The following is a 26,457-nucleotide window of genomic DNA, read 5'->3' as shown; positions in this document are numbered from 1 at the left end:
GTGACAGAGGGGATGACAGAGGGTTCTGTGGGGGTGGGGAGTGGAGGTGGGTAGGGGAGGTAGAATGTTGCTCTGGTAACCACAGCTGTGGTTATTTTGTGGAAGGTATAGGTGAGGTTGCCTCTTCTTTCCACCAGATGGCACTGGAGAAAAGGGATTTTGATTCACTTAATTTTATACACAAGATTGGTCTTTCAGAAATCTAAATGAAGAAACTGTTTTACATGTAGTTCGCTTTTAAGTCACCATGTTGCTAAATGCTGTGAGTCTCAATTTTAAAGAGGATTAATACTAAAGTTGTCAGGTAAGGCTATAATCACATATAGTCAAAATTTACTTTGACATCATTTTAAATCATATGTAAAATTCAGTATTACATTGTTCTTAGTGTGTCTAGCACTACCAGTTTTCTACTAGTATTGAAACAGGGCACGTATTTGAGCATCAGAGGAAGTGTACTGTAAATAAATATTTGAAAAATAAGCAAAAAGGACAGATAATAATTATCTCCATTCCCACCATACTGAAGTAATCTTTCCATTTTTTTTTTTTTAAAGAAACAAAACATAGAGATAAAAGTAGAGTTCTCTTTAACCAGTTCTCACAGTCCTGTTCCCTCCAGAGGCAGCCACTGCAGTGAGTGAGTCTGTGTATATGTTCATCTGTTCCTTACATTTTCACCTAGTGTCTGGAAGGAGATGGGATCGTTTTGGTGCTTTAAAAATAAATATCAAGCCATCTGTGTTCTTTATTTTTACTTATATCTTGGAGGCATCTCTGTGTTGATATATATAGATCAGTTAATTATAACCACTGTATTCTATTAAATATAGTACATTTTTGTTTATTCTATTAGCAGGCATTTAGGTATACTCTTTTTGAGACAGCGTCTCTGTCTGTTGCTTAGGCTGGAGTGCAGTGGCGTGATCTTGGCTCACTGCAACCTCCGCCTCTTGGATTCAACCAATTCTTGTGCCTCAGCCTCCTGCCTAGCTGGGACTACAGACACGCACCACCATGCCTGGCCCGTTTTTTTTTTTTTTGGATTTTTAGTAGAGACGGGGTTTCGCCAGGTTGGCCAGGCTGTTCTTAAACTTCTCACCTCAGATGATCCACCTGCCTTGGCCTCCCAAAGTGCTGGGATTGCAGGCATGAGCCACTGTGCCTGGCCTATGATGCATTTTTTTTTAATATGTGTTCTTAATTTTTAAGACAAACCAATATACCTTATCCTTTTTGGGTTTTTTTTTGGTGTGTATCTTTAAAAAGACTTCTCTGCCATACAGATTACTGTATGTAAGGTCATACAGTAATCTCTCCTTGTAGTTTTTGAGAACTTCTGAATGTCAAATCTTGAACTTCAAATTTGCTTTTTATAGTATAATGTAAGAATTTAATTTTTTTTCATGTGATTGAAACAGTTATTCCAACACCATTATAAAGACTGTACTTTCCCAGTTTCCTCACACACCCTCATTTGCTAAGAGTCTGTGGACTCTGTTCTATTTTAGTTATCTGTGTATTCCCTTATTAGTGTCATACTTAGTGACTGTGTATTCCCTTATTAGTGTCATACTTAGTGACTGTGGCTTTGCAGCTGAATATCTTGAAGGGTGGATACCTCCTCTTGTTCATTTTTAAAGTTGTCTTAACTATTTGTGCACTTTTATTCCATGTAAATTTTGGAGTTAATTGGTTGATTTGCAGAAAAATTGTGTTACAAATTTTATTGGAGTCACATGCATCTCTTCATTTATATAGTTATTCAATACTTATTTTTTGAGCATGGCACACACATGCCAGGCTATTTTAAGAACTATTACAACTGTGATAAAGCTGTGAACATGTAGCAGTGAACCAAAACACAAAGTCTCTATCCTTGTGGAACTTTTGTTCTGTCAGAGAAGACAGTGTATTGGCTCACATTGTGGTCAGTGCTGTTGAGCAAAATAGGGCAGAGTAAGGGGGATGGAGACTGGTGGGAGGAATGCTGCTTTATCCAGGATGGGCAGGGAGGACTCGATGATGTCCATACTGAAGGAAGTAAGATCTGCTGCTCTGGGGAGAGGAGCAGCATGGAAGGAGTAGAGTGCAGAGGCCATGAGGAAGGATCAGGCTTGACTCCTTTGAGCAAGGGGAATGGGAGAGTGATGGGAGAAGAGGACAGGCCACATGACCTGGTGGCCTGTGCTGAGGCTTTGGGCTTTTACTCAAGTGAGATGAGATGCCATTGGCCAATTTGGGCAGAGTGATGTGATCAGACTTGTTTCAGTAGGACCACCCTGCTTGCAATGTGGAGAGCAGGCTGCAGGGGGTGCCATAGGAGCACAAGGCTGGAGGCGGGTAAGATGGCAGCACTGACTGTTGGGCCATTTGAAGAAGCAAGGCCGGGGGTGTTGGCAGGGACCAGGCCAGAGTGCCTCCAATGGCTAAGGAGCCTGCACATGGAATTTCTAGGTTAGCTTAGGATTTGTCATCCTCCCATCTGTGAATGTCATAGAGCTCTCATTTTGCCTGAGTCTTTTATCCAATGAAGTTTTATTTGTAATATTTTCCCTGGTTTTTGTTTGTTTTTTAACAAACGAATTTTTTAAGAGAAACTTAAGTTTCCCAGCAAAAGTGAGAGGAAGATACAAAGATTTCCCATCTGTCCCCTGCCCCCACACATGCATAACTTCTCCCACTGTCAACATCCCCCACCAGACTAGTGCATCTGTCACCATTGGTGAGCCCACACTGACGCATCAACCTCACCTGAAATCCATAGTTTACATTAGGGTTCACTCTTGGCGTGGCATAATCTGTGTGGGTTTGGACAAATGTATGAAGACATGTATTCTGCCATCATAGTATCAAGCAGAGTATTTTCACTGCTCTAAAAGTCCTCTGTATTCCACCCGCTCATCTTTCCCCTCTTGTCTTGCCTGTTTCTGTTAGGTTTAGTCCGAGGCCTAGCAGAGGGAATGGGCAGAAGTTTCCAGTTCCAGGCTTCACCCCAGGCTCACAGCTTCAAGCGTAGCCTGTTGCTTAGGCCCCCTTGCACCTGGAGTCGAAACCGTGGCTCCCATTCACCTGCCTCTTAATTTTCCTGTCCTTCCCACTCCTCACTCACCTACTGTTCATCTCCATTTTTGGATGAGGAGTCTCCTTTATTTCATTTTAACTAAAAACATGTTTTAGCTAGCGTCTTTATTCTGACCAATTTCTTTAAATGCTATGTGTCATGCTCAGCAAAGACATGCTCATATTAGGGGAAGCACGTAAAGTTAAGATATCCCCGAGAGAACAGTGCATCTCATACTCATTCCATGGCTTAGGCTTATGCAGGAAGTGCAATATCACTTGGCCATATCACTTAAGTAAAGATGCTTATATTATATATAGTTGCATGCATATTACATTTACAACTAGTTGAATTCGTGTAAGTTAAATGGTTCTACTATATGTCTTCACTATATTAAGGCCCGTCACAACTTAATTGAAATAGATCATCCTAGGTGAATCCACCGGGCGCAATTATCAGCCCCGTTAAGCACAGACACAGGAGATGCAAAGGAAAGAAGTGTTCAGTAGAGCAGGGGGTGCCGTGCTGAGTGCCTGCTGTCAGACGGAGCACTCACCAGTTTGGAAACTGAACGGGGCTCCTAGGAAACATCCTTGTTTTATGTAAATGCTGCTTTTTACCCCTCTTTCTTTGGGCCCCATCAGTTTGGAAGTACAGCTTTCAGATTGAAGTATATGTCAGTTCCTTTGTCTTCAAACAAGATGGCCAAGTAGGTCATCATGACAGGTAACTACCAGCGCTTTAAAAACTTCAGGATTTCCCCCCACAGTTCTCAATCGCTTGGTTCATTGTTCAGCAATATGGCCTAAGGGGGTGATTTGTGCATTGATAAGTGACAGGGCCGGGACACTGGAAAGATCTATTGTCAGAAGGCCTGGATTCAAGTTCAAGGCCTGGTTCTTAGTCATTTTGTGACTAAGCAACTGTCTTTAAATCGCTGAGCTGGCCGGGTGCGGTGGCTCACGCCCGTAATCTCAGCACTTTGGGAGGCCTAGGCGGGCAGATCATGAGGTCAGGAGATCGAGACCATCCTGGCTAACAGTGAAACCCCGTCTCTACTAAAAAATAGAAAAAATTAGCTGGGCGTGGTGGCAGGTGCCTGTAGTCCCAGCTACTTAGGAGCCTGAGGCAGGAGAATGGTGTGAACCCGGGAGGCGGAGCTTGCAGTGAGCCAAGATCGTGCCCCTGCACTTCTGCCTGGGCGACAGAGTAAGACTCCGTCTCAAAAAAAAAAAAAAAAAAAAAAAAAAAAACAGCACTGAACTACTGTATCCTCATGGAGAATAATGACAGAAACGTGTATGTGCATGTGTTTTGGTAATCTTTTATTTTGGAGTTATCAAACCTACAGAAAAGTTGCAAGAACAGTAGAAGGAACGGCTGTATACTCTTCACACTTATTCACCACTTGCTTATATGTTGTCCCACTTGCTTTGCTGTTTTCTCTCTCCCTCTGTTTTTCCCCTGAAACATCGGAGAGTAACTTTGAGTCCTCATCATGCACTTCCCCTACAAAATTTCACTATGTGTTTCCTGAGATCAAGGATGTTCTTATATATAACCCAGAATAAATAGCAGAGTCAGGAAATTTGACATTGATATTGCCTATTAGCTAATCCAAAGACCATATTTAAATTCTGTCCATTATTTTGTTGATGTACCTGTGGGGTTTTTTTTTTTTTTCTGAATCAATCCAATCAGTCAGGACTGTGTTGTGTTGCATTTAGTTGTCATGTTTCTTCATGTCCTTCCATCTACTCCTTTGCCTTCCTTTGCCCTTCTTTTTTTTCCCATCATCTGTCTAACCAGATGAACTCTATCTTTCTTGACCTTGTTACTTTTTAAAAAATAGGTTAGTTCTTGTGTTTTTTTTTCCTGACGTACCCTCATTACTAGATTTGGATTGTGTACTTTTGTCAGAAGCAGCCCAGAAAGGATATGTCCTTGGTCATGTCAGGAGGGACAAAATGTTATATCAATATGTCTGGTTCCTCATTAAACTTGCAACTGTTCTTTTAGCCTTTATTAATTTATTTTCTGACTCTGTGTTTTTTTTTTTTTTTTTTTCGTTTAGCCAACTCACACCATGACTCTACTTTTGCTTCTATATTAGTTGGCATTCTGTATTAAGAGAGCTCTCCCTTCTTGCTTACTTACTTATGTCGGTATGAACTCAGAAGTTCTTATTCAGGGGCTTATAATACAGTACTCTTATTATTTTATGGTTACACAGTCCCAACTTTGTCCTGTGGGAACCCTTTCAGGCTGGCTCTCATGTTCTGGTGACATAATCTCATCATTCTTTAAGTACTTTCTTTCTGGTATTAAGGGTATGCTCCAGACTCATTCTTCCCAAACCCCAGCCCCAGAATCAGCTTTTTCTCTAAAGAGCCCTGGTTCTTTGGAAATGAAAGACACCTGGTATACATGGTATTTAGAAACCAAGATCTGGGTGCTGGGGTGCTCATTACTAATTGTGCCTTTCAAAAAAATTACTGCATTGAATTCCAATGCATAAATATACAAGAGTTTGTTTATTCTTCTATTGATGAACACAAGGACCATTTCTAGTTTGGAGCTATTATGAATAAAGCTGCTATAAATATTTTTACAAGCCTTTTTGTGGATGTATGTTTTCATTTCTCTTGGGTAAATAATCTAGGAGTGGAATTGCTGAGTTATAGGTTATATGTTGGTGTATGTTTAGATTTATAAGAAACTTGCCAGATCTTTTTCCATGGTGGTTGTACCATTTAATGCTTATCAACAATGAGTTCTAGGTGCTTCATACCCTTGCCAACATTTGTTATTATCAGTTTTTAAAATTTTAGCCATTCTGATTGTTGTATGGTAGTGTATCACTGCAATTTTAACTGATGATATGGAATGCTTTTTAATGTACAGTTCTTATTGATCATTCATACAGCTTTCTTTGTGAAATGTGTATTAAAATCTTATCCATTAAAAAAAATTGTGTCATCTTTTTATTTTTGAGTTGTAGGAGTTCTTTATATGTTTTGGGTATACAAGTTCTTTGCTGTCTTTGTGTGTGTGTGTGTGTGCATACACATGTATCTGCATATATTACATATAATTTCATTCCAGGCTAGATATTTATTATAAAATATAATTCTACCATTTATCAAATTTTTTAAGTTGTTGATTTTCATAAGACTGATTTACCATTGTGTTTGTTTTATGATCATTGCTTTCTTTGTCTAAGAAATTTTTGTCTATCCCCTGGTCATGGAGACTCTGTTTTCTTCTAGAAGATTTGTGATTTATAAGTTTTATATTTAGGTCTTGATCCATCTGGAATTTTTGTGTGTGGTGTGAGGTAGCAGGTTGAGGCCTATGGTTATTTACCTGGATATCAAATTGTTATAGCAGCATTTGTTGAAAAGACTTTACTTTTCCCTTGAATTTATTTGGTTCTTTTGTCATAATTCAACGTATTGTGTAAGTGTTAATGTATTGCTGGGCTCCTTATTTTATTCCATTTACCTTTTTGTCTATCCATATGCAAATATCACATTGTCCTGATTATTCTACATTCATAGCAAGTCTTGAAATCAAGTGTATAAGTCACCTACGTACTTGTTATTTTTCAGGGTTGTTTTGGCTCATTGCAGGTCCTTTGTATTTCCACGTAAATTTTTAAAAAATAGACTTTTGGAGCAGTTTTTACGTTTATGAAAAATTGAGACAATATGCAGAATTACCATACACCTGCATCCAGTGTCCTCTGTAATTAACATCTTACATTAATGAATTGATATTGACACATTATTAACCAAAGTCCATAGTTTATTCAGATTTCCTTAGTTTTCACCTAATGGCATGTTTCTATTCCAGAATCCCATCCAGGATATCACATTACATTTAGTTTTCATGTCTTCTTAGGTTCCTCGTGTGTGTGTGTGTGTGTGTGTGTGTGTGTGTGTGTGTGCGTGTGTGTGTGTGTGTATGTGTATATATACACATTTCATTACCCTGCATTTTTTAATGTGGAAAATATACATAACAGAATTTACCAAATCAACTTTTTAAGTAGACAGTTCTGTGGCATTAGGTACATTCACATCGTTGTGCAACCACCCTTGCTTTTTCAAAAAATTGACAGATAATTGTACATATTTATGGGGTATAGAGTGATATTTTGATAACTGTATACAACATGAAATGATCAAATTAGGGTAATTGGCATATCCATCACCTCAAACGTTGCTCATTTCTTTGTGTTGGGAACATTCAAAATCCTCTTTTCTAGCTATTTGAAAATATACAATAAAGTATTGCTAACCATAGTCACCACACAGTGTGATAGAACACTAGAACTTATTCCTTCTATCTCACTATAATTTGGGACCCATTGATCAGCCTCTTCCCATCCGTCTTCTCCCCGCCTTTCCAGCCCCTGGTAACCACTATTCTCCTTCTGTTGGACCAACTTGGTTCGCTCCCACATATGAGCGAGATCATGCAGTGTTTGTCTTTCTGTGCTTAGACTCCTCTTGGCTGTTAACAGTTGCTCAGACTTTGTTTTTTTTAATGACCCTGGGAGTTTGAGAAGTGCTAGTCGGGTGTTTTGTAGGATGACTCTGTTGGAATTTGTCTGATATTTTTCTCATGATTAGACTGGGGTTATTGAAAAGTAAAGTCCTTTCCTCCCCTCCCCTCCCCTCCCTTCCCCTCCCCTCCTTTCTCTTCCCTTTTAGTTTTGCCCTTGTCGCCCAGGCTGGAGTGCAGTGGCACTATCTCAGCTCACCACCGCAACCTCTACCTCTTGGGTTCAAGTGATTCTCAGCCTCCCAAGTAGCTGGGATTACAGGCATGCACCACCACCCAGCTAATTTTGTATTTTTAGTAGAGATGGGGTTTCTCCGTGTTGGTGAGGCTAGTCTTGAACTCCCGACCTCAGGTGATCCACCTGCCTCAGCCTCCCAAAGTGCTGGGATTACAGGCATGAGCCACTGCGCCCGGCCTGTAAAGTTCCATTTTCATTACATCATATCAAGGGTAGATGCTATAAATATGACTTGTTTCATTTGATTGTTGATGTTGACTTTGATCACTTGGCTAAAGTGGTGTTTGTCAGGTTTCTCCCTTGTAAAGCTATTCTTTTTTTCTGTCTTTCCATACAGTACTTGTGGAAGAAAGTCAGGAAGTCGCTGTGCACACAAGGAGTAGGGATTTATGATCTTTCTTTTTGAGGAGGGAGTATCTACGAGTTATTTGGAATTCTTCATGGATGATTTTTTTCTTATTACCTTATTTATGTATTTATTTGTTCAATCATTTATATCATTTTGGACTTGTGAATAGTGATTTTATACTTTGGGTTATAATCCCATGCCACTTTTTGTTGTTGTTTCTCAAATTGCTCCAGCTTTAGCCATTGGGAGCTCTTTCAGTTGGCTCTTGTGTTCCTTTGAAATACCCCCATCAACTTGGCTTGTTTTTATTGTTGTTGCTGTTGTTTTAACACAGATATACTTTCTGTCAGTACTAGACACTCCAGGCTCCTCTTGCCTATTTTGTGTCCCATTCCTAGAACCAGCCATTTCTTCAAGGCACTGTGGTTCCTTTTATTAGAGAATAGTTTTAAAAACCAAGACGGGAGCTAGGTGTGCTCGTTACTCTTGAGGAGGTGTTTCTTTAGGCCCTCTCAGCTAACAGAACAAGGAAATACATGTGTGTATACTAATCCACGTATGTATACGTAGCTATAAATATTTCTGTATGTGACCATCTGTATTCATCAATGTGATGCTTATGTGCAGTTCCTTTTGGCCGTTAGTCTTGGAGACTTCACTCATTTCCAAAATTTCTTTCTTTTTTTTTTTTTTTTTTTTTTGAGACGGAGTCTCGCTCTGTCGCCCAGGCTGGAGTGCAGTGACCAGATCTCAGCTCACTGCAAACTCCGCGTCCCGGGTTCACGCCATTCTCTTGCCTCAGCCTCCTGAGTAGCTGGGACTACATTAGCTGGGACTACAGGCGCCCGCCACCTCGCCCGGTTTTTTTTTTTTTTTTTTTTTTTTTTTTTGTATTTTTTAGTAGAGACGGGGTTTCACCGTGTTAGCCAGGATGGTCTCGATCTCCTGACCTCGTGATCCACCCGTCTCGGCCTCCCAAAGTGCTAGGATTACAGGCTTGAGCCACCGCGCCCGGCTATTTCCAAAATTTCTTGGGTCAGTCAGCATCTTTCCACACTGCCCCAGTGAGGTTGTTTTATGCACGTGTAATATAGTTAGATTATCTTGTTCCATATACATTTTTAAGTCAGCTTGTTCATTTCTATTTTAAAAAGGCTGCTGAGAATGTACATGTGGAATAATTGACATTTTAACAAGACTGAGTCCTCCAAATCAGTATATCTTGATATAACAAATTTTTCTCATGGGTGTTTTGTAATATTTATGTATGACATTAAATTGGTCCCTAATTATTTTATGTTTTCGTTCGTTCCTATTTTATGCTTACGACCCTGTTATAAATTGAATTTTTACATTTTAATTTACTTTTCAGTGTTTGCTGCTGGTACATAATTTGTGTGTGTGTGTGTGTGTGTGTAGCTAAATTTACTAAATTTTTAGCTTTAGTTGAGTTCTGGTAATTGCTTTGTGGATACCCTAGGACTTTCTACGTAGACAATCATGTCCTCCCAAGGTAGAGACGTTTTTGTATTTGTATGCCGTTTGTTTCTTGCCTTATCGCACTGCCTAAGACCTCCAGCAGAATTAAATAAAAGTACAGGTTGAGCATCCCTAATTCAAAAGTTTGAAATCCTAAATGCTTCAAAACTTTTTGAGCACTGACATGAGACAGTGATACCTTTGCTTTCTGATGGTTTAATGTATACAAACTTTGTTTCATGAACAAAATTATTCAAAATATTGTACAAAATTACCATCAGATATAAGGTACATATGAAATGTAAATGAATTTCATGTTTAGACTTGGATCGCATCCCTAAGAATATCTCATTATGTATTTATAAAATCTGAAAAAGTAAAAAATGCAAAATGCTTTTGGTTCCAAGCATTTTAGAAAAGGGAAACTCAATCCATAATGAAAGAAAACATTTTTGCTTATTCCTAATTTCAGATCAGGTTGTGAGGCTGTCTTAAGATATGATGTTAGCCGTAGGATTTTCGTAGATGCATTTTGTCAGGTGGAGAAAGTTCTCTTACAGTCCTAGTTTGCTGAAAGTTTTTGTCATAAATAAATATTAAACTTTGTCTAATTTTTCCTGTGTCTATTGAACTGATACTATTTTTCTTCTTTATTTCATTAATATCTTGAATTACATTTTAAAATGTTAAATCAGTCTTTCATACTACTTGGAATAAACTCAACTTGTATTATTAAAATTTTTATATGTTGTTGGATTTGGTTTGCTATATTTTGTTAAATATTTTTGTATCTATGTTCACAAATATTTTTAATTTGTAGTTGGTTTTTTCTCTTTTTTTTTTGTCATTTCTTTGCCACATTTGGAAGTCAAAGTTGTTTTGTCATTATATAACAGGTTAAGAGGTGATAATGCTCTGGAAAAGTTTGGGTAGGATTGGCTGAAATGTTTAGTAGAATTTGCTGCTGAAACTATCTGAATTTGGAGTTTTGTTTGCGGGAATTTTTTGATAATTTAACTTTTAAAATAGGAGGTATTCAGATTTTCTGTGTCATCTTGTGTCAGTTTTTATAAATTTAGATTTTTCAAGTACTTTCTCTTTCATCAAAATTGTCAAATTTATTGTCACAGTTATTTTTAATGTTCACTTATTGTCTTTTTAATTTATTTCGTGATATCCCCTCTGCTATTTTTCTTTTTACAATATTTAAAACTATTTATTTACTTATTTAGTTTTCACTCTATTGCCCAACCTGGAGTGCAGTGGCATGATCTCAGCTCACTGTATCTCTGCCTCCCGAGTTCAAGCGATTCTCCAGTCTCAGCCTCCCAAGTAGCTGGGACTACAGGTGCCTGCCACCACGCCTGGCTAATTTTTATAATTTTAGTGGAGACAGGGTTTCACCATGTTGACCAGCCTGGTCTCAAATTCTTGGTCTCAAGTGATCCACCCGCCTCAGCCTCCCGAAGTGCTGGGTTATACAGATGTGAGCCACCACACCTGCCACCCTCTGTCATTTTTCATACTGGTATTTTATAGTTTCTCTTTTCCTTAATATTCTTGGCAAATAATTTTTCAGTTCTATTAATTTTTTCTTGAAACTAACCTTTCTGTTGTCTCTTTTCTAATTCATTGATTTCTGTTATTATATCCTCTGTCTACTTATTTGGGACCTAATTTGTTTTTTATGTCCTCCTAGAGTCTTAATGAATAATCTTAAATTGATTTTAACCTTCTCTCTTTTTATATATAAGTTTTTAAATTATAGAGCTTTTCTAAGCACTGCTTTAGCTGTGTATCATAAAGTTTGGTATGTTATATTTTTATTGTCATTTAGTTAGATGTACTTTCTTTTTTTTTTGAGGTGGAGTCTCGCTCTGTCACCCGGACTGGAGTGCAGTGACCAGATCTCAGCTCACTGCAAGCTCCGCCTCCTGGGTTTACGCCATTCTCCTGCCTCAGCCTCCTGAGTAGCTGGGACCACAGGCGCCCGCCACCTCGCCCGGCTAGTTTTTGTATTTTTAGTAGAGATGGGGTTTCACTGTGTTAGCCAGGATGGTCTTGATCTCCTGACCTTGTGATCCACCCGTCTCGGCCTCCCAAAGTGCTGGGATTACAGGCTTGAGCCACCGCGCCCGGCCTAGTTAGATGTACTTTCTAATTTTATTTTTGATTTGCTCTTTGATTCATGTATTATTTATAAATGTACTATTTGATTGAAAATATTTGGGGATTTTTTTCAAATAGCTTGGTCATTTCCAATTTAATGGCAGGAGAGAATATTCTGTAAGATTTTGAAATTTTCAGTGAATTGAGACTTCTCAGCCAAGCATATAATCTATTTTGATGGCTGTTTAATTTGTACTCAGAAAGAGAATGTATTCTGTAGTTGTTAGATTTTGTGGTCTACACATGTCAACTAAATGAAGTTAGTTAATAATAATGTTCAGATATCTGTATCCTCACTAATTTTTTGTGTATTTGCTTAATCAATTACTGAGAGGGGGTGTTCACATTTCTAATATTTGGACTTGTCTATTTTTTCAGTTTTGTCAGTTTTCTTCATGTATTTTATTGCTTTGTTTTTAGGGACATGAGTTGTTAGGAGTTTTATGTCTTCCTGATGAATTAGCCCGTTTATTATTATGAACTGTTCCTCTATTTATGCAGTATTCCTTCACTTGAAGCCTATTCTCTATGATATTAATATAGTAAGTTCCTATTTTTTTATATTGAATGTCTTCACTATGTATCTTTCCATTCTTTTCTTTAAGTGTGTGTTTTGTACAAAACATATAGTTGGGTATTTTTTTTTAATCCAACTTGACCATTCCTGTCTTTAGTTATAGTGTTTGGCCCATTTATATTTAATGTAACTATTGATATAATTTGGTTTAGTCTGTCATTTTTCTGTTTGTCCCATTTGATTTTTATTCTACAGCTCCTCCTTCTCTTCTTTGGAGTGATTGAATTTTCTTTAGTATCCTATTTTAATATCTCTATTGACTTTTTACCTACACCTCTTTTAATTATTATTATTTTTAAATTTTTTGTTTTTAGAGACAGGGTCTGACTCTGTCACCAAGTTGAAGTGCAGTGGTATGATCATAGCTCACTGCAACCTCTGCTTCCCATGCTCAAGTGATTCTCCAGCCTCAGCCTCCTGAGAAGCCAGGACTACAGGTGCATATCACCACTCTTGACTTATTATTGTGATTATTTTAGTGGTTGCTTTAGGGACTGCAATATGCATCCTTGATTTATCACAGTCTAGAGTTAATATTGTATGATTTTTACATACAGTGTTATAATCCTGTATCCACATTGTTTCATTTATCCTCCCGTCCTATGTGGGAGTTTTGCCTTATATATTACATCTATATGTGTTACAAAACCTGCATACAGTGTTAGAATTTTTGCCTTAAGCAGTGTCTTAGTGAAATCGGGGAAGAAGGTATACAATATATATAGTTTAAATGTATTCACACATTTAATGATGGTTTTCTTTCTGTAATTCTAAATGTCCATCTGGTGTTACTCCTTTTCAACATGGCAATAATTTCTCTCCATTTTTATTCCACCTTAATTTTGAAGGATATTTTTGCTGTATGTGTAATTCTGGGTAGGTAGTTTTTTATTTTCTTTCAACCTTTTCAATGCGTCATTCCATTGTTTTCTAGTTTCCATTGTTACTACGAGACATCCACCACTATTATAGCTGTTCCTCTATATATAAAGTGTCATTTGTCTACAGTAGCTTTCAGATTTTCTGTTTATTTTTGATTTTTAACAGTTTGACTGCAGTATACGTAATTGTGGTCTTTGCATTTGTCTTGCTTGGAGTTTTCTGAGCTTCTTGTATTAGTACATTTGTTTTTAACCAATAATTGGGAAATTTTCAGCCAACATATCTTCAAATATTTTTTGCTCCCCAATTCTTTATGCTCCTTTTCTTCTGGGACTCAACTTACTCATATGTTGGACAGCTTAATAAGGTCTCACAGATCATTGAGGTTCTACTCATTTTTAGAAAACTTATTCTCTGTTACTCAGGTAAGGTAATTTAAATTAGCTTTCTTTATCTTTAGATCATCTTACTAGTTTCTAGTGATAGCATTTTCTGTTGACTGTGCACATGTTTTTTTCCTATTCTCATGTTCAGTTATTTTATTTTACTGTTACTGATTGTATAGGATACCATGTATTAAGTCTGAATCATGTCCTCTTCCTTTAAAAGGTGTTAAGTTCTATTTTGGCAGTCAGTTAAATTATTGGCAGATCCTTGTAGTTTTGCCAGGATTGGTATAATTCTCTCTTACAGCAAGTCTATTTCAGTTTTGAATTTAGTTTTAGGATATACTCCCTGCCTCTGGGGCTTAGTCTTATAAGAACAGCCTTTTGAGTTCTGAGGCACTCAGTAAGTTCTCTTCACCTGGGTTTGGTTGGATTTCTAACGTGTTTCAGCATTGCATAGCCTCTGGTATTGCTCGCTATCTATCTCCTACTGCTGTAGCAGGCAATGTTTGTGGGACTCACTCTATCTTACCCTGTGCATGTGCTCCCCAGTCTTTGGCCAAGGACCTGTAGTGAATGCTCATGCGCGTATGTAAAGTCTCTCCTTTTCATAGTTCCCTCTGAAAGAAGGAACTCTGGGAACACCATTCTCAGAATGTAGATTCATTCTCTTGGTGTCCCGCTATCAAATCTCACAGGACAGTAACACTGTGTATGTGTTAAGTGCATAGCATTTGGTTTACTGAAATGCTGATGTGGTTGTGTTGGTGTGTAGTTTTCAAATAAAAATTCCCTCTTAAAACACAGCTGGACGCGGTGGCTCACGCCTGTAATCCTAGCATTTCGGGAGGCTGAGACGGGTGGATCACGAGGTCAGGAGTTCGAGACCACCCTGGCCAAGATGGTAAAACACTGTCTCTACTAAAATTACAAAAATTAGCCAGGCATGGCGGCAGGCACCTATAATCTCAGCTACTTGGGAGGCTGAGGCAGGAGAATTGCTTGAACCCGGAGGTTGCAGTGAGCCGAGATCGTGCCACTGCACTCCAGCCTGGGTGACAGAGCAAGACTCCGTCTTAAAAAAAAAAAAAAAAGAAAGAAAACACTTTAGGGTTAGAATCATCAGAAATCCAATATTGATAAAACTTCAATAATTCTGTCTAGATCAATTAAAATTGTTGAGTCTGCTTATGGATGGAAGAAATCTTTGAAAAATTTAAAATTCTAACACATTTTTTTCAATTTTGCTGTCTCTGGATTTCCCTAATGTTCCCCTCCCATAATCCTTTCTATTCTTATATTCCAATGTGCTTTTAAGTAATACTACCAAGAGGATAAGCTAACAGAAACTGAGATAAATTTTATTTTTATTTTAAACAGAAGAAAGGAAAAAGGGGTTACATTTTTATAAATATCTATAAATATAGAAGGATAGGCAAACTTCCAAATAAATAAATAAATATTGCCACATGATGAGGGATATAAGAAATTGTAGGAACTATTATGGCTTTGCCATAAAGAAAGCCCCTGATGGGAGTGTTAAGTTTGTGAGATTACAACCAGTTTTCCACCAAAATCCTTTTGGGATCTTTCACTGGGGAGCCTCCAATAGCTATTATGCAGGATAATATTTCCAACAGGAAATGAAAACAGAAATATTAAAATATTTGCCATGCATGACTATATACTATTATACATAGTTTTACTGTTTCAGAATAGGAACCAATCCTTCAAGTTCAGCTTAAAACCATCAGGTAAAAACAGTTGCCCAATGTTTCTCTGATAACTAGAAAGAATAGAAGTATAAGGTTAGTACGTGATGGCAATGAGAAAAAAAAAAGGTGACTGGGAAGAAGCTGTTGTTGAATTGACTTTGCTTGTTAATATTCTGTCCTTTAGGTGGTCTTTTAAAGAGAGGTAGGAAAATGGAGTCCTCTTACAGGAAGAGCCGCAGTAATGGGGTAAGGCTGGGCTGAGAGCTGACCGTCAGGCCCGCCTGCCTGGTGCTCCTCTGCGCCTCTACTGCTTGCTCTGGGAAGCTTTGTTTCCTCCAGATAGCACTGGTGCTCCTGGGACTGAAAGCCGACTTCATCTAAGGCACCAAGAATTTCGAAGGGGGTTGAGACCCAGATGTGTCAGCCTAGGAGTGTTTTAACTAATCCAAGAGCCACTGCTGCTGCAGAGCCCTAGAGACCACAGTCAAGAACCTGACCATGTGGTTGCTTTTTCATAACTTCTATAACATACCCCCTGATTACTGGATTTCTTTCCCCCTGAGTCCTTGATAACACTTCATTTAGAGGAAAGTACACGGTTTTTCAGTCCACAGAAAACCTAACCCAGAGCGGCCCCAGTCTCTCAAGGCCCCCTTCTCAGTCACATTTTTGTAGTTTGTTCAGAATGGATTCCTACTCAACCTGGAAGTAGAGCCTGAATTAAATGCCTCTTAGGAGAGTTGGAATTTATTTCCATTTTGAAAAGCAAATCCTAGCAGGGTAGATTTTCGTGAGCCAATATAAAAGCTATTCCTTAGACCACATTTTCAAAAACCAGAGATGGGGCCAAAAGGTGAGGCTGTATCATGAGCCACTTGGGAACAGAGCGGGGCCATTCTGGGCCCTCTGGCTGTGGCTGCAGAGAGGGAGACAGTGAGACACGGGGTGCTCACCCTGTAGAGAGGCTGTTTTCTATTATGATTCCTGTCTCAGTCCAGCAAGCATCAAGTCTAGTTGTCCAGTTTTCACCAGCCTACCACCGGTCTTTTGACAGTTCTTCCCCAGAGATGCTCCAGGAAGAACGAAGGCTTGAAAGTAGTGTTTTCATCAACTTGCCCCATTCGGCTGTTAAGGCTTGCACACTCAAATGCCAGTGGGATTGGGGCATGTAACATAAATGCACAGGGCAGTGGGGAAGCTTCTGGGATCTCTGGCTCGCCTCTTCTCCCACACCTTCCAAGTCCTGAGCTCAGGAACCCACTGCTTTTCTTTTTGCTTAAAGGTGGTAAAGAAGAGAGGCACAGGGAAGAGAAATATGTTGGGAGAGACCCCTTCTCTCTACCTTCATGAAGGGGAAATTTCTAGTTTACCTGTTGGGGTTTCCTATTCGGAAAGGTGTTCTATGGAGTGAGGAAGGTGGTGAAACCCCATGACTTGGGCCTCCAAGGTTGCTTCTCACAGGACCTGCTGTGGAAGGGACCCCAGAGAAGCAGCAAATTCCATACATTGCCCCTGTCACCTTTCCCATCCTGGGAACGTCAAGGGAGCCGGTCCTTGGGAAGAGCTGCTATGCTGAGGGATGGGTTAAAGAGGGTGCCCTTCCAACGACCCTAGATGAACTTGGGGAAGGAGCGGCAGCCTTCCGGGCCCGTTCCCCCAGCGTGCGTGTTCACCCGACCGCCCCTGACCACCCCTAACGGGTCGCTGGCCACCGGGCTGTTGTCCTCGGCGCTCGGGAGCTCCTGTGAGCAGGAGGCCGGGGCCGGGGTCATCCGGGCCCGGGGCTTCAGCACGTTCAGGGGGTCCCGCTCCGAGTCGTCCTCGGCGCTCCGGGTGTGCCGCCGTGGTCTGGGGGTGTTGAAGTGAATGAGGGGGATCTCGTTCCTCCGGGACAGGAACTGGGAGTAGGGGGGTGGGTTCATGCCTGGCAGGAAGGCCGTCTTCACCCGGCCCAGACTGACCAAGAAGTGATGCTGAGGAGAGTGGTAGACGTCGTAGCCGTTTTCCAGCGTCCGGTGTCGGAACCTGCAGTTCTCCGGGTTGAAATAGTGCTGGAAGAGCAAGAGCGAGCCACGTGAAGGCTGGTCCGTGGGGCCCACCCACCCCCAGCTCCTCCTGGGGCCACACGCTTGTGCCAGCCGGCCTGTAGCCCTGAAGTGCTGAGGGCGTCGAGCCTTCACCCCTTTGTTCCCTGCTGGGGTCAAGTGGTTTTGATGAATGCTCAAGCCCTGACTATAGTTCCCCCTTTCAGAGACTAGACTACTGGGGCTCCGCTTACTGCCTGGAGGCCCGGGCTGGCCTGGCCTGTGGTTTTCCTGGAGTAGGCACCACCTCCTCCTTCCCGCCCTCTACCTCTTCCAAGTCTCTGCTGGCTGAAAATTGGCTTGGGTTTGTCTCCTTACTGGAGAAAGGAGAGGGGATTGAGTTTATAGGGTCAAACATGAATGAGGGCACTGATGGGATTGGAGACATGAACTTTGCTGACAAATGAGCTGGGTTTGAATCCTCTACCACTAGTACTGGGTTCTACTGAGTGCCCCACGAAGGCCTTTGCATGTTATTTCTTTTAATCCTCAAACTCCGCAAAGTAAGCAGTTTAAAGACCAGGACTGTCTACATGCCTAGATGGGTTCAAGAGATGTTTAGTTAGTTACCTATATTTCAGTAGTTGTTCAACTGATTTTTTTTTCCCCTACTCTAGCCAGACACTATTGTAGGGGCTGGGATGTAGCAGAAAGCCAAACAGAAAGTCTCTGTTCTTGTGGAGTTTCTCGTGGGCAAGAGTGGTGGTAAGAGAATCCTGAGATAAGCAGTCCTACTATTTTACTATCTCAAAATCCTCAAAAAGAGGCCAACAGCCTTTAGTTTGGGAAGTCCTTTGCTTACCAATCTGAATGAATAGCGATCACAATTGGGGCAGGAGTTAATTAAAAATCTTTAACTGGAGGGAGATTCACAGGTCACGTGGTCTATTCCACTTCACTTTTTCCAAGTGAAAATGCTGAAGTTTGGAGAAGTGAGGAGATTTACCTAAAGTCACAGCTAGTCCCAGAACCAAGAAGACACCAATGGCTTTTCACCCTTTCTAATGTACTTTACAATATGAATTGACATGACTCGAGGACCTGCGACTACATACCAGGGCCTGTGCTAGATCCAAAAACGGGTTCCAGTGGGCAGTGCAGACTAGGGGCTGAGAGCCTGGGATCTGGAGCCAGACTACCTAAGTTCAAACCCCAGCTATTAAACCTGAACATTCAATACCTGGACCGCATGAAGTATCAGTGGAAACAGGTATTGAATCAGTGGAAACCAGGGTACACTGCATATGGAATTGTTAAGCTAGAAAAATCTATGTCCTGTCAAAGAAATTAGGTTAATTGTTTGCATATGGTGACCAACACAAAAAAGAAACTCACTGATCCAAAAATGTTGCCTCTGAAATCCATGCAGAGGTATCTTCTGCTCATCACACCTGTAATCACCACAAAGCCAGCATCCTCTGATCTGATCATCAGGGCACCTATGGAGAAAACCAGGCAGGGCAGACTCGTTGAGCATCCAGTTCCCACCTTCATGAAACCTCCCTGGATTGATTTTTAAGGGTGATGATGACTTCAACACCCCTAAATCCAGCCTCATTTCTACATATTCAGCATTGCTTGTGACATTCTCTCTTGCCCCCAGCACACATGCAGTCATTCACCTCCTGCTTCATCTTGCTGCCTGTATGGGGCAGTCTGAGCTCCTGGTATTCTTCTACCTGTGCTGAACACACGTTTCTCTCTCTCTACCTATTTTCCCTTTTGCCTTACTAATGCCTTTGAATGTTTCTGGTGATAGTCACATTCTTCCATGCCTTCTATTTTGTGATTTTTATATCTATGCTGAGATGTCTTTCAAGGATCCAGCTTGTCCACAGAGTCTGATTCTCCACCTGGATGTCTGTGTAATCGTCTAATACTAATCAGTCAACACCCAGTATGTGTACAGAGTGATGTTAGAGTTGATCTCCCTCTTCCTTCTCTACTTACTGAAGTCACTCATTCTTCAAGACCAGGCTCAGGCGTCACCATCTCTATGAAGACTTTCCTCATCCTTCCATTCAAAATCAGTTGTTCTTTCTTCTCAGCTCCTCAGGACAGTGCCTTCGCCTCTGTTACAGCACGTATTCCATTTACCTTGCTTTAACTGAGTCTACCTATCTAGCGCCTTCCTTAGAGTGAGCTACTTAGGAGCAGAGGGCGTAACTGTTTGTGTTGAATCAATACCAGTGATGGATGGAATTTTCTTCTTGGGCTTTTCTTGGGTTGGTTCTTTGTCATTTTCTCACTTGGTGGTGACTCCTCCAGGTGCCATCCCTCATGGACTTTCAGTGTCCCGTCTCAAAAGCTTGTCTCCCACAAGAGCCTGAAACCCATTCACATGACCTATCTCTTAAGTAATTGATAACGGCTTTAAGTGTGCTTTCTGTTTTGTGGCAAAGGCACAATTAGACCATATACTCGTGTAGCATGAGTGATAATTCAGCAAGACTTCTCCCCCAAATGTTGTTTAATTACCTGACATTTTCTGTTAAAAATCATTACGTTAGGTCTTTGGGGCCACTTCCAGTTGCCTATCACAGAATTTCCAGGTGCATCTCATCTGACCTCATAGCCCCCAGGGAGGCAGCTAGAATCTCATGCAGGGATTCTAATTCCTCTTCTGCAACTGAAGCTTGGAGAGGTTGTAAATGCCCAATGTCTGTGCCTAGCAAGTGATGGAGCCTCCTGGGGATGATTTAAAGCCCAAAGCTCCTCTCCCATCCCATGCAGGCTCAATACAAGGACCTTTGAGGAAAATAAGCAGCAATAATTCGATACTAGCTCGGTAGAAATCATGATAGGAACTGAAATTGGAATGACGTGGAACAGAGGGAATGAGGGTGGAGACAAGCCCCAGAAAGGTGAGAAAGGAAGAGGGCCAAAGAGATAAGTTAATTTGTTTGAAAGTTTGGCTGAGGGGAAACTTGAGGGAGGCTTCCAGAAGGTGGACTGGGGTATGACAGGCACAAAGGATGCTTAAGTTCCTCCACAGTGGTGTCTGCCTATGTGTCTCAAATGTATGGCTAGTTTTGTGGTAAACCTTTGGAGAAACATAAGGAACGTGTAAGACATGGTTTTTGTTCTGGTGACTTTTCAGTCTAATTGGGAAAAAATTACATTTAGTAATGGTCTTTGAGTGGTTGCACTCTAAGCACTTTACATATTTTAAATTCTCAAAACAAATGTTATATTGTTAGTACTAATTATTATTATTATTAGTAGTAGTAGTAGTGGTAGCGGCAATATCCTAATTAAGTGATAAGGAAACTAAGGCAGGATTGAAACTCAGGTCAGAGACATCTTCTTCCTACTACCCCGTAGCAAGCCTCCAGCAGAAATCACTAAGAGTCTGCGAAGACAACATCAAATGCTAAAATACATGCTGCAGGCAGTGAGGACGAGTCACGGCACCGCTGAGGGCTCGGGGAAGAGGCACTGGGCCAGGCGCCAAGAACCAGGGAACTTGGATTTTGGTCCCAACTGTGCCACTTGCTGACCTTGCAGCCTTGGGCAACTTATTACTCTAGCCTCAGTTTCTTCAGCTGTGAAATAGAACAATAGCTGTCCTGCCTACTTCATAGGGTGATGATCAAATGGGATAATGGTGATAAAAGCGACTCGAAAGTGTCGCACAAACAGAGGACATCACATGGCGTGTTCTGACCTGCTGTTTATGCCGGGCCCAGGCCTTGACAGGCGTGCTGGCCTGATGCTTGGGGTCAGTGTGGGCAGTGCGTATGGCCCACATGGTCCTGGTCTCCAGAGCCAGTCCCCCTAGAAAACCTCCGGCAGTGGTTGAGTCGCTGTGAGCAGCTGGTACAGAGGGACACAGACTCTTCCGTCAAACAACGTGAGTCAATGTGAAAGTGTAGAAAACGTGAGAGAGTCACGGTTTCTTTCCTTTGCGCTTTCAAAAGGCATTTTTCGCAGTCTGCACAGATTCACGGGAGAATTTCGCAGAAGGAAGGAACAAACCACTGACTGCCGGAGCCCCCCGCCCCGCCTGTTGGAGCTGAGCAGGCTGAATGGACTTAGCCTTCAGTGACGGAGCTGTCTGCTTGTGTGTGACCTTGGAGGACCGTGGGATTTGGGGTCAAGAGGTCCTCTAGGTGTTTTACTACCTGTCTGACCTTCAGCCAGTTATTTAAGTTCTTTAACTCTCGTTTTTTCACATATAAAATGAGGATGGCAGAAACATTTACCTCATTTGGACCTCTTGAAGACATAATGAGATAATGTTTTTATCTTTTCGAAAGTACTTCCTAAATGCTAGTAAGTTTTACTATTACCGCTTTGCCTCAACCTCTGCTTATACGAGTAGAAAGTTATCTACTCCGTTCTACTCTTGTGGCCAGTAAGTGATAAATAAGATGAGAGTAGTGAAGTGCTTTGAGCACCTCAAAATAAAAATGTATGAAGAAGGCTTAAGGAGCCCAACGGTAACTCAGCTTCAAGTAAAGAAAGTTCCTGTGGGGAAGATGGAGGAAGTGAAAATATCAGGATCTAGGAAGTGATATTACCAGGGGCAATAAACATCTCTCTCTTGCTGGTTCCATATAATGAGGATAAAGGGGAGTCAGAGGATGGCCTTGTTCATGAAACAGGTGATAGGGACATCAGAGGGGTACCTGGCAGCAGCGCTTGTGAGTCCCAAGAGAGCTTGAAGAATCTGGTCGGCAGGAGATAATTTCATTTTGTCAAGTCCAATGACCCAAAGATGGGTCGTGCACTCAACTCTTAAGAATTTCTTACAGCAAAATAATAAGATGAACCAGAATTCACTAGAAATGGATAATTAGGAGGGGAAGAAACACGCCTCACATTTTAGGTTTCCGTCAGTGGGAAAACATGGCTTAACAGTCACTGATGAGGTCATTACAAATCCTTCACCAGACATTTAATTAGTTGTGATTCTTATCTCCGTGCATTCATCTTTCCTCTTTCCTTTGGGTAACTTTTTTTTTTGTTTTTGTTTTTGTTTTTTTTTTTTTGAGATGGAATCTCACTCTGTCGCCCAGGCTGGAGCACAGTGGTGTGATCTCGGCTCACTGCAACCTCCACCTCCTGGGTTCAAGCGATTCTCCTGCCTCAGCCTCCCAAGTAGGTGGGATTACAGGCACGCACCACCACGTCCAGCTAATTTTTGTATTTTTAATAGAAACGGGGTTTCCCCATGTTGGCCAGGCTGGTCTTTAACCCCTGACTTCAAGTGTTTCTCCTGCCTTGGCCTCCCAAGGTGCTGGGATTATATGCATGAGCCACCACGCCTGGCCTCTTTTGGGTAACTTTTAATTGTATTGTGTAATTTTTTTCCTGCACTTTTTCCCCCGTAATACACATGACAACTGATTGAACAGTACAAAAAGTTATCTACATAGACTAGGAAAAGCAGATCTCTCTCCCACTCCCCTGACCCTAAGTTCCCCTCCCCGTATTCACATTTAACTCTTTAAAGATGCAATGTTTAGCTAGTGCCTGTGTCTAAGAAAACAAAACCGTATTTCTGTTTTTAAAGATCTGAAGTCAGTTCCATTTGTTTTGCTGCTTCTCAGTCATTTTAATTCAACTAGCACTCAGTGATCCCTTGGGGCCTGATACGCGGTGGGTTTTCAAGGAAAAACCTACAGTTCAGGCTGTCAGCCCAGGAGGTCGACTCTTCAGGTCTACTGTTCAGACTGCCAGCCCAGGAGGTCGACTCTTCACACTCACTCCCCACCGTAGCCAGCCTGTTCTGTTCTACCCTAATTCTTGTTCAGGAGGAAACGTCTTTAAGGAGTTCCTTTCAGCAATGGGATTCCAGGATTCGAGAAAAGTTGTATAAACATTCTCTAGTTGGATGCCACCCTTTCCATCTAAGAGAATCAAAATAATTTACCATAATCTACTATTCTGCATTTTAAATCACATACAGTCTTGAATTAGGGTAAGAGTGGCCCCTCCATGAGAGGTGCAAAATTGCATTTCCTAAAAGTCTGGTAGTGAGCTGGCTGACAAGGCAGGACGGCAGACCACAAGGTCCTTGAAGGGTTGTGTCTTACTTTTCAGTCACAGAGCTTGATAGAATGCCAGGCACATCGTAGATCCTGTTAAATATCCATTGAATAAAATGAACAACACTTTGGGTTCATCAAGTATATCCAGATTTAGCTGAAATTTTTGCCACGAGACTCAAACTTGGTTTCCAAGATGTTGACTCCTGAGTCTTACTATATCCTCTAGAGTTCTGGAACCTGTTTGGTATTCAGAGAGAACTTTTCTCTCTCCTTTTATCTCCTGTCAATATGCATCTAGCACTTGAGGAGGTTTAAACTGTCAATTTCGCTGGTCATATATCTTGCAACTTAATTTTGCATGTTATATATCTTGCAACCAGGTTTAAGGACCTTTGGTTCCTAGAAGAATGAATGCCTCACACACAGCAAGGTCACAGCAAAAATAATTAACTTATTACAACAATAAAAGGCAAATCATAATACCTATGTTTTCTTTAGTTAGAGATTGTCTAACTAATTTTTCTTTCCCTTAATTTGAGCTATATTGGATCAGTTTGCATTTTTCTGTATCCTTAGAGGTGTTTTCACATGTTTTTTAAAAATAGAAGATCCAGTCTCTTTCAATATCCCTGCTCCCACCACATTACCCCAATACAGGTGCACACAAAGTAGCCCTCATTTGAATCATTGCTAATGGATTGATTATTGTGGATTGTGATCCAATTCTCCACAAACCTGATCTTTAAAAACATTCCAGTTGTCTCATGTTGCCAAGAAGTTTCTAACTAGCTTGACTTGCTACTGACTGGACACCTCTCAGTTCCACAGAGAAGAATCACCATGCGTACTGGGTACCTGGGCACCTGAGTATCTGAAACAGCCTTTAAACCTGTTGGATGGATGGATGGATGGATGGATGCATGGACAAATGGATGGGTGGATGGGTTGTATACTTGGCCATTCTCGCCAAGACAACATACCTGGACAGTCTGTGTTTAATACATTTTTCTAAGAATTTTTATAAGGCCAGAATTGGAAAGAGCCCCCAGATTTATCTTTACAGTCTGGGTATGACCCAGGAATCTTCTTTCCAACCTGCCTAGTTAACCCAGCCTGAAGTCCAGGAGCTGAAACTTAGTGTCTGTTGATCTGCCTGGCTTCTTTTTCTCTTAGACTCCTTGCTTTTCTTTCAGTACATTTTCTGGATCTTTTGACGGGGCAAAGGGAATATGGCTACTACTGTGGGAAGGGTTTTAGTTAAAACGAAAAGTATGCATGTTAGAAAAACCAGCAAATACTAATTAGGAGAGTGACAGAATCTTCCCCTAAGATTTACATACACACACACACACTCAGAGAGAGAGAGAGACAATAAGTGGTTCCTGGGCAGAAAGCTTGGAGGGTTGGATTAGCCCTCCAGTCTAGTCCCCAACCTCCCCAAGCCCCCTGTAGATGGACAACAGGGGCGCTCCCCTTCTTCCCAGCCTGAAGTCCTACTCACTGTAGATGGTCTGGTGGGGTGTGCCATCCACGTGGCCATTCTTGTGGATCTGCAGGTGGTAGCTGTTCCTGGCTGTGGCTGTGTACAGGTGGATCAGGCCACCCCAGCTGGAGCCGAGCAGTGGGGAGGCATTGGGATAGGCTCTGATGACGCTCATGCTGCAGACGCTGCACAAGGCACAGACCCAGAGCCTGAGGCGGGCCCCCAACATCACGCCCTGCTCTGAGTGGCTAGTGCTGAGATTGAAACCTGACACTCCTGTCGGGACTCTCCTGGCCCAGGCCTCACTGGCCTTTTCCTTCTCCCTTGCAAGTAGCTGGTGTGAGGATCCTAGACTGAATTCCCTCCTTTTTGCCATCAGACTTTTAAAGGGTAGCAGTGTGACATCAAACAGGAAAAACTCCACTGTCCACATCCTCTGTGTTGTAATCAGCCCATTGAAAGAAAGTGCAAAGACCCCGGAGGCACACGGAAGGCACGTCGGTTCCAGACACACACACACCCCTCAATTTCAAGCCAACGCTCCAAAAAATGAATGACGCGTGGGCAAAAGTTATCTGCCACTCTGGGCTGTCTGTTGACCTGTCCCACTTCCATCAGGAAATGTGAAGGCAGCCAGCGGTTCCCAAAAAAAATCCAGCTTCAGTCAAGCAGTCAACCGACTCCTAGGCAATTAATCTCCCGTCGAGTTTACTTATTTTGGTTTTCTTTAAATTCCAATCAGCAAGTATGTATCCAGTGCTTAATCTACGAGCAGGATTCGGTGGGTAGCTTGTAGGATACAGAGATACATGACACCATCAGGCAGATGGCATCCTCTGAGAACCCCCAATTCATGAAAGATGGGAGCTGGGAGCAGGGGCACAAAAACCAAAGTTGCCATTTTGGGAAGATTTTGAAATGGAAGAGAAAGAAGCAAGGTCTTGAGGTCACTGAACATGCCAAGGTTCAATTTCTCAGCTTCCTTAGTTTGGACTATCGAGGGCAACTAAATGAGTAGTCTCTGCAGTAGTAAGGAGACCCGTTCAGAGACCTCATGGGGATTGGAAAGGCTGCTGGCTGAGCACCGGGGATCCGAGCCTCAGGACAGGGTGACCCCACATTTAGTGTCTACATGAGTGCTCAGCTTGGTGCTGGATGCCTGCCTGCAGATGCTGTTCACAGTGCGCCCTCTGGGAAGCTACACCTCATGTTGGGGGGAATAGTCCTGGCACACACAGTCTATAGGGGAGCAAGCTACTGCAACATACACCCGAAAAAATACCCAAGGAGACTGCTCCTCTTCCAATTTTCCATGTACTGAGTACGTGCCATGTACAGGCATCAAGCTAGACATCATGTACAGGTTGATATAGGAGACAGCAAGATGTGATTCCTATCTCGAGGAGCTCAAATCTAATGCAGGAGGCAGATAAAAATAAGTAACTAATACAAAATGAGTGCAAGCA

The 26,457-nt window shown here is 41.5% G+C and overlaps 1 protein-coding gene across 1 annotated transcript; it reads right to left on the bottom strand.

The window, feature by feature from the left end:
• Positions 1-15,111: 15,111 nt before the first annotated feature.
• Positions 15,112-25,359, bottom strand: FGF23 (fibroblast growth factor 23). The gene is made up of 3 exons (XM_010359148.2): positions 25,010-25,359; positions 18,848-18,951; positions 15,112-17,479 (listed from the first exon to the last, which is right to left on the bottom strand). Exons 1-3 carry the CDS (start codon positions 25,218-25,220, stop codon positions 17,039-17,041), a joined length of 756 nt encoding a protein of 251 aa, XP_010357450.1. The 5' UTR covers positions 25,221-25,359; the 3' UTR covers positions 15,112-17,038.
• Positions 25,360-26,457: the final 1,098 nt, after the last annotated feature.

Source organism: Rhinopithecus roxellana, chromosome 10, assembly GCF_007565055.1.
Source record: "Rhinopithecus roxellana isolate Shanxi Qingling chromosome 10, ASM756505v1, whole genome shotgun sequence".
NCBI lineage: Eukaryota > Metazoa > Chordata > Mammalia > Primates > Cercopithecidae > Rhinopithecus > Rhinopithecus roxellana.
Note: the sequence above shows the minus strand (reverse complement) of the source record. Positions and strands in the feature narration are given on the sequence as shown.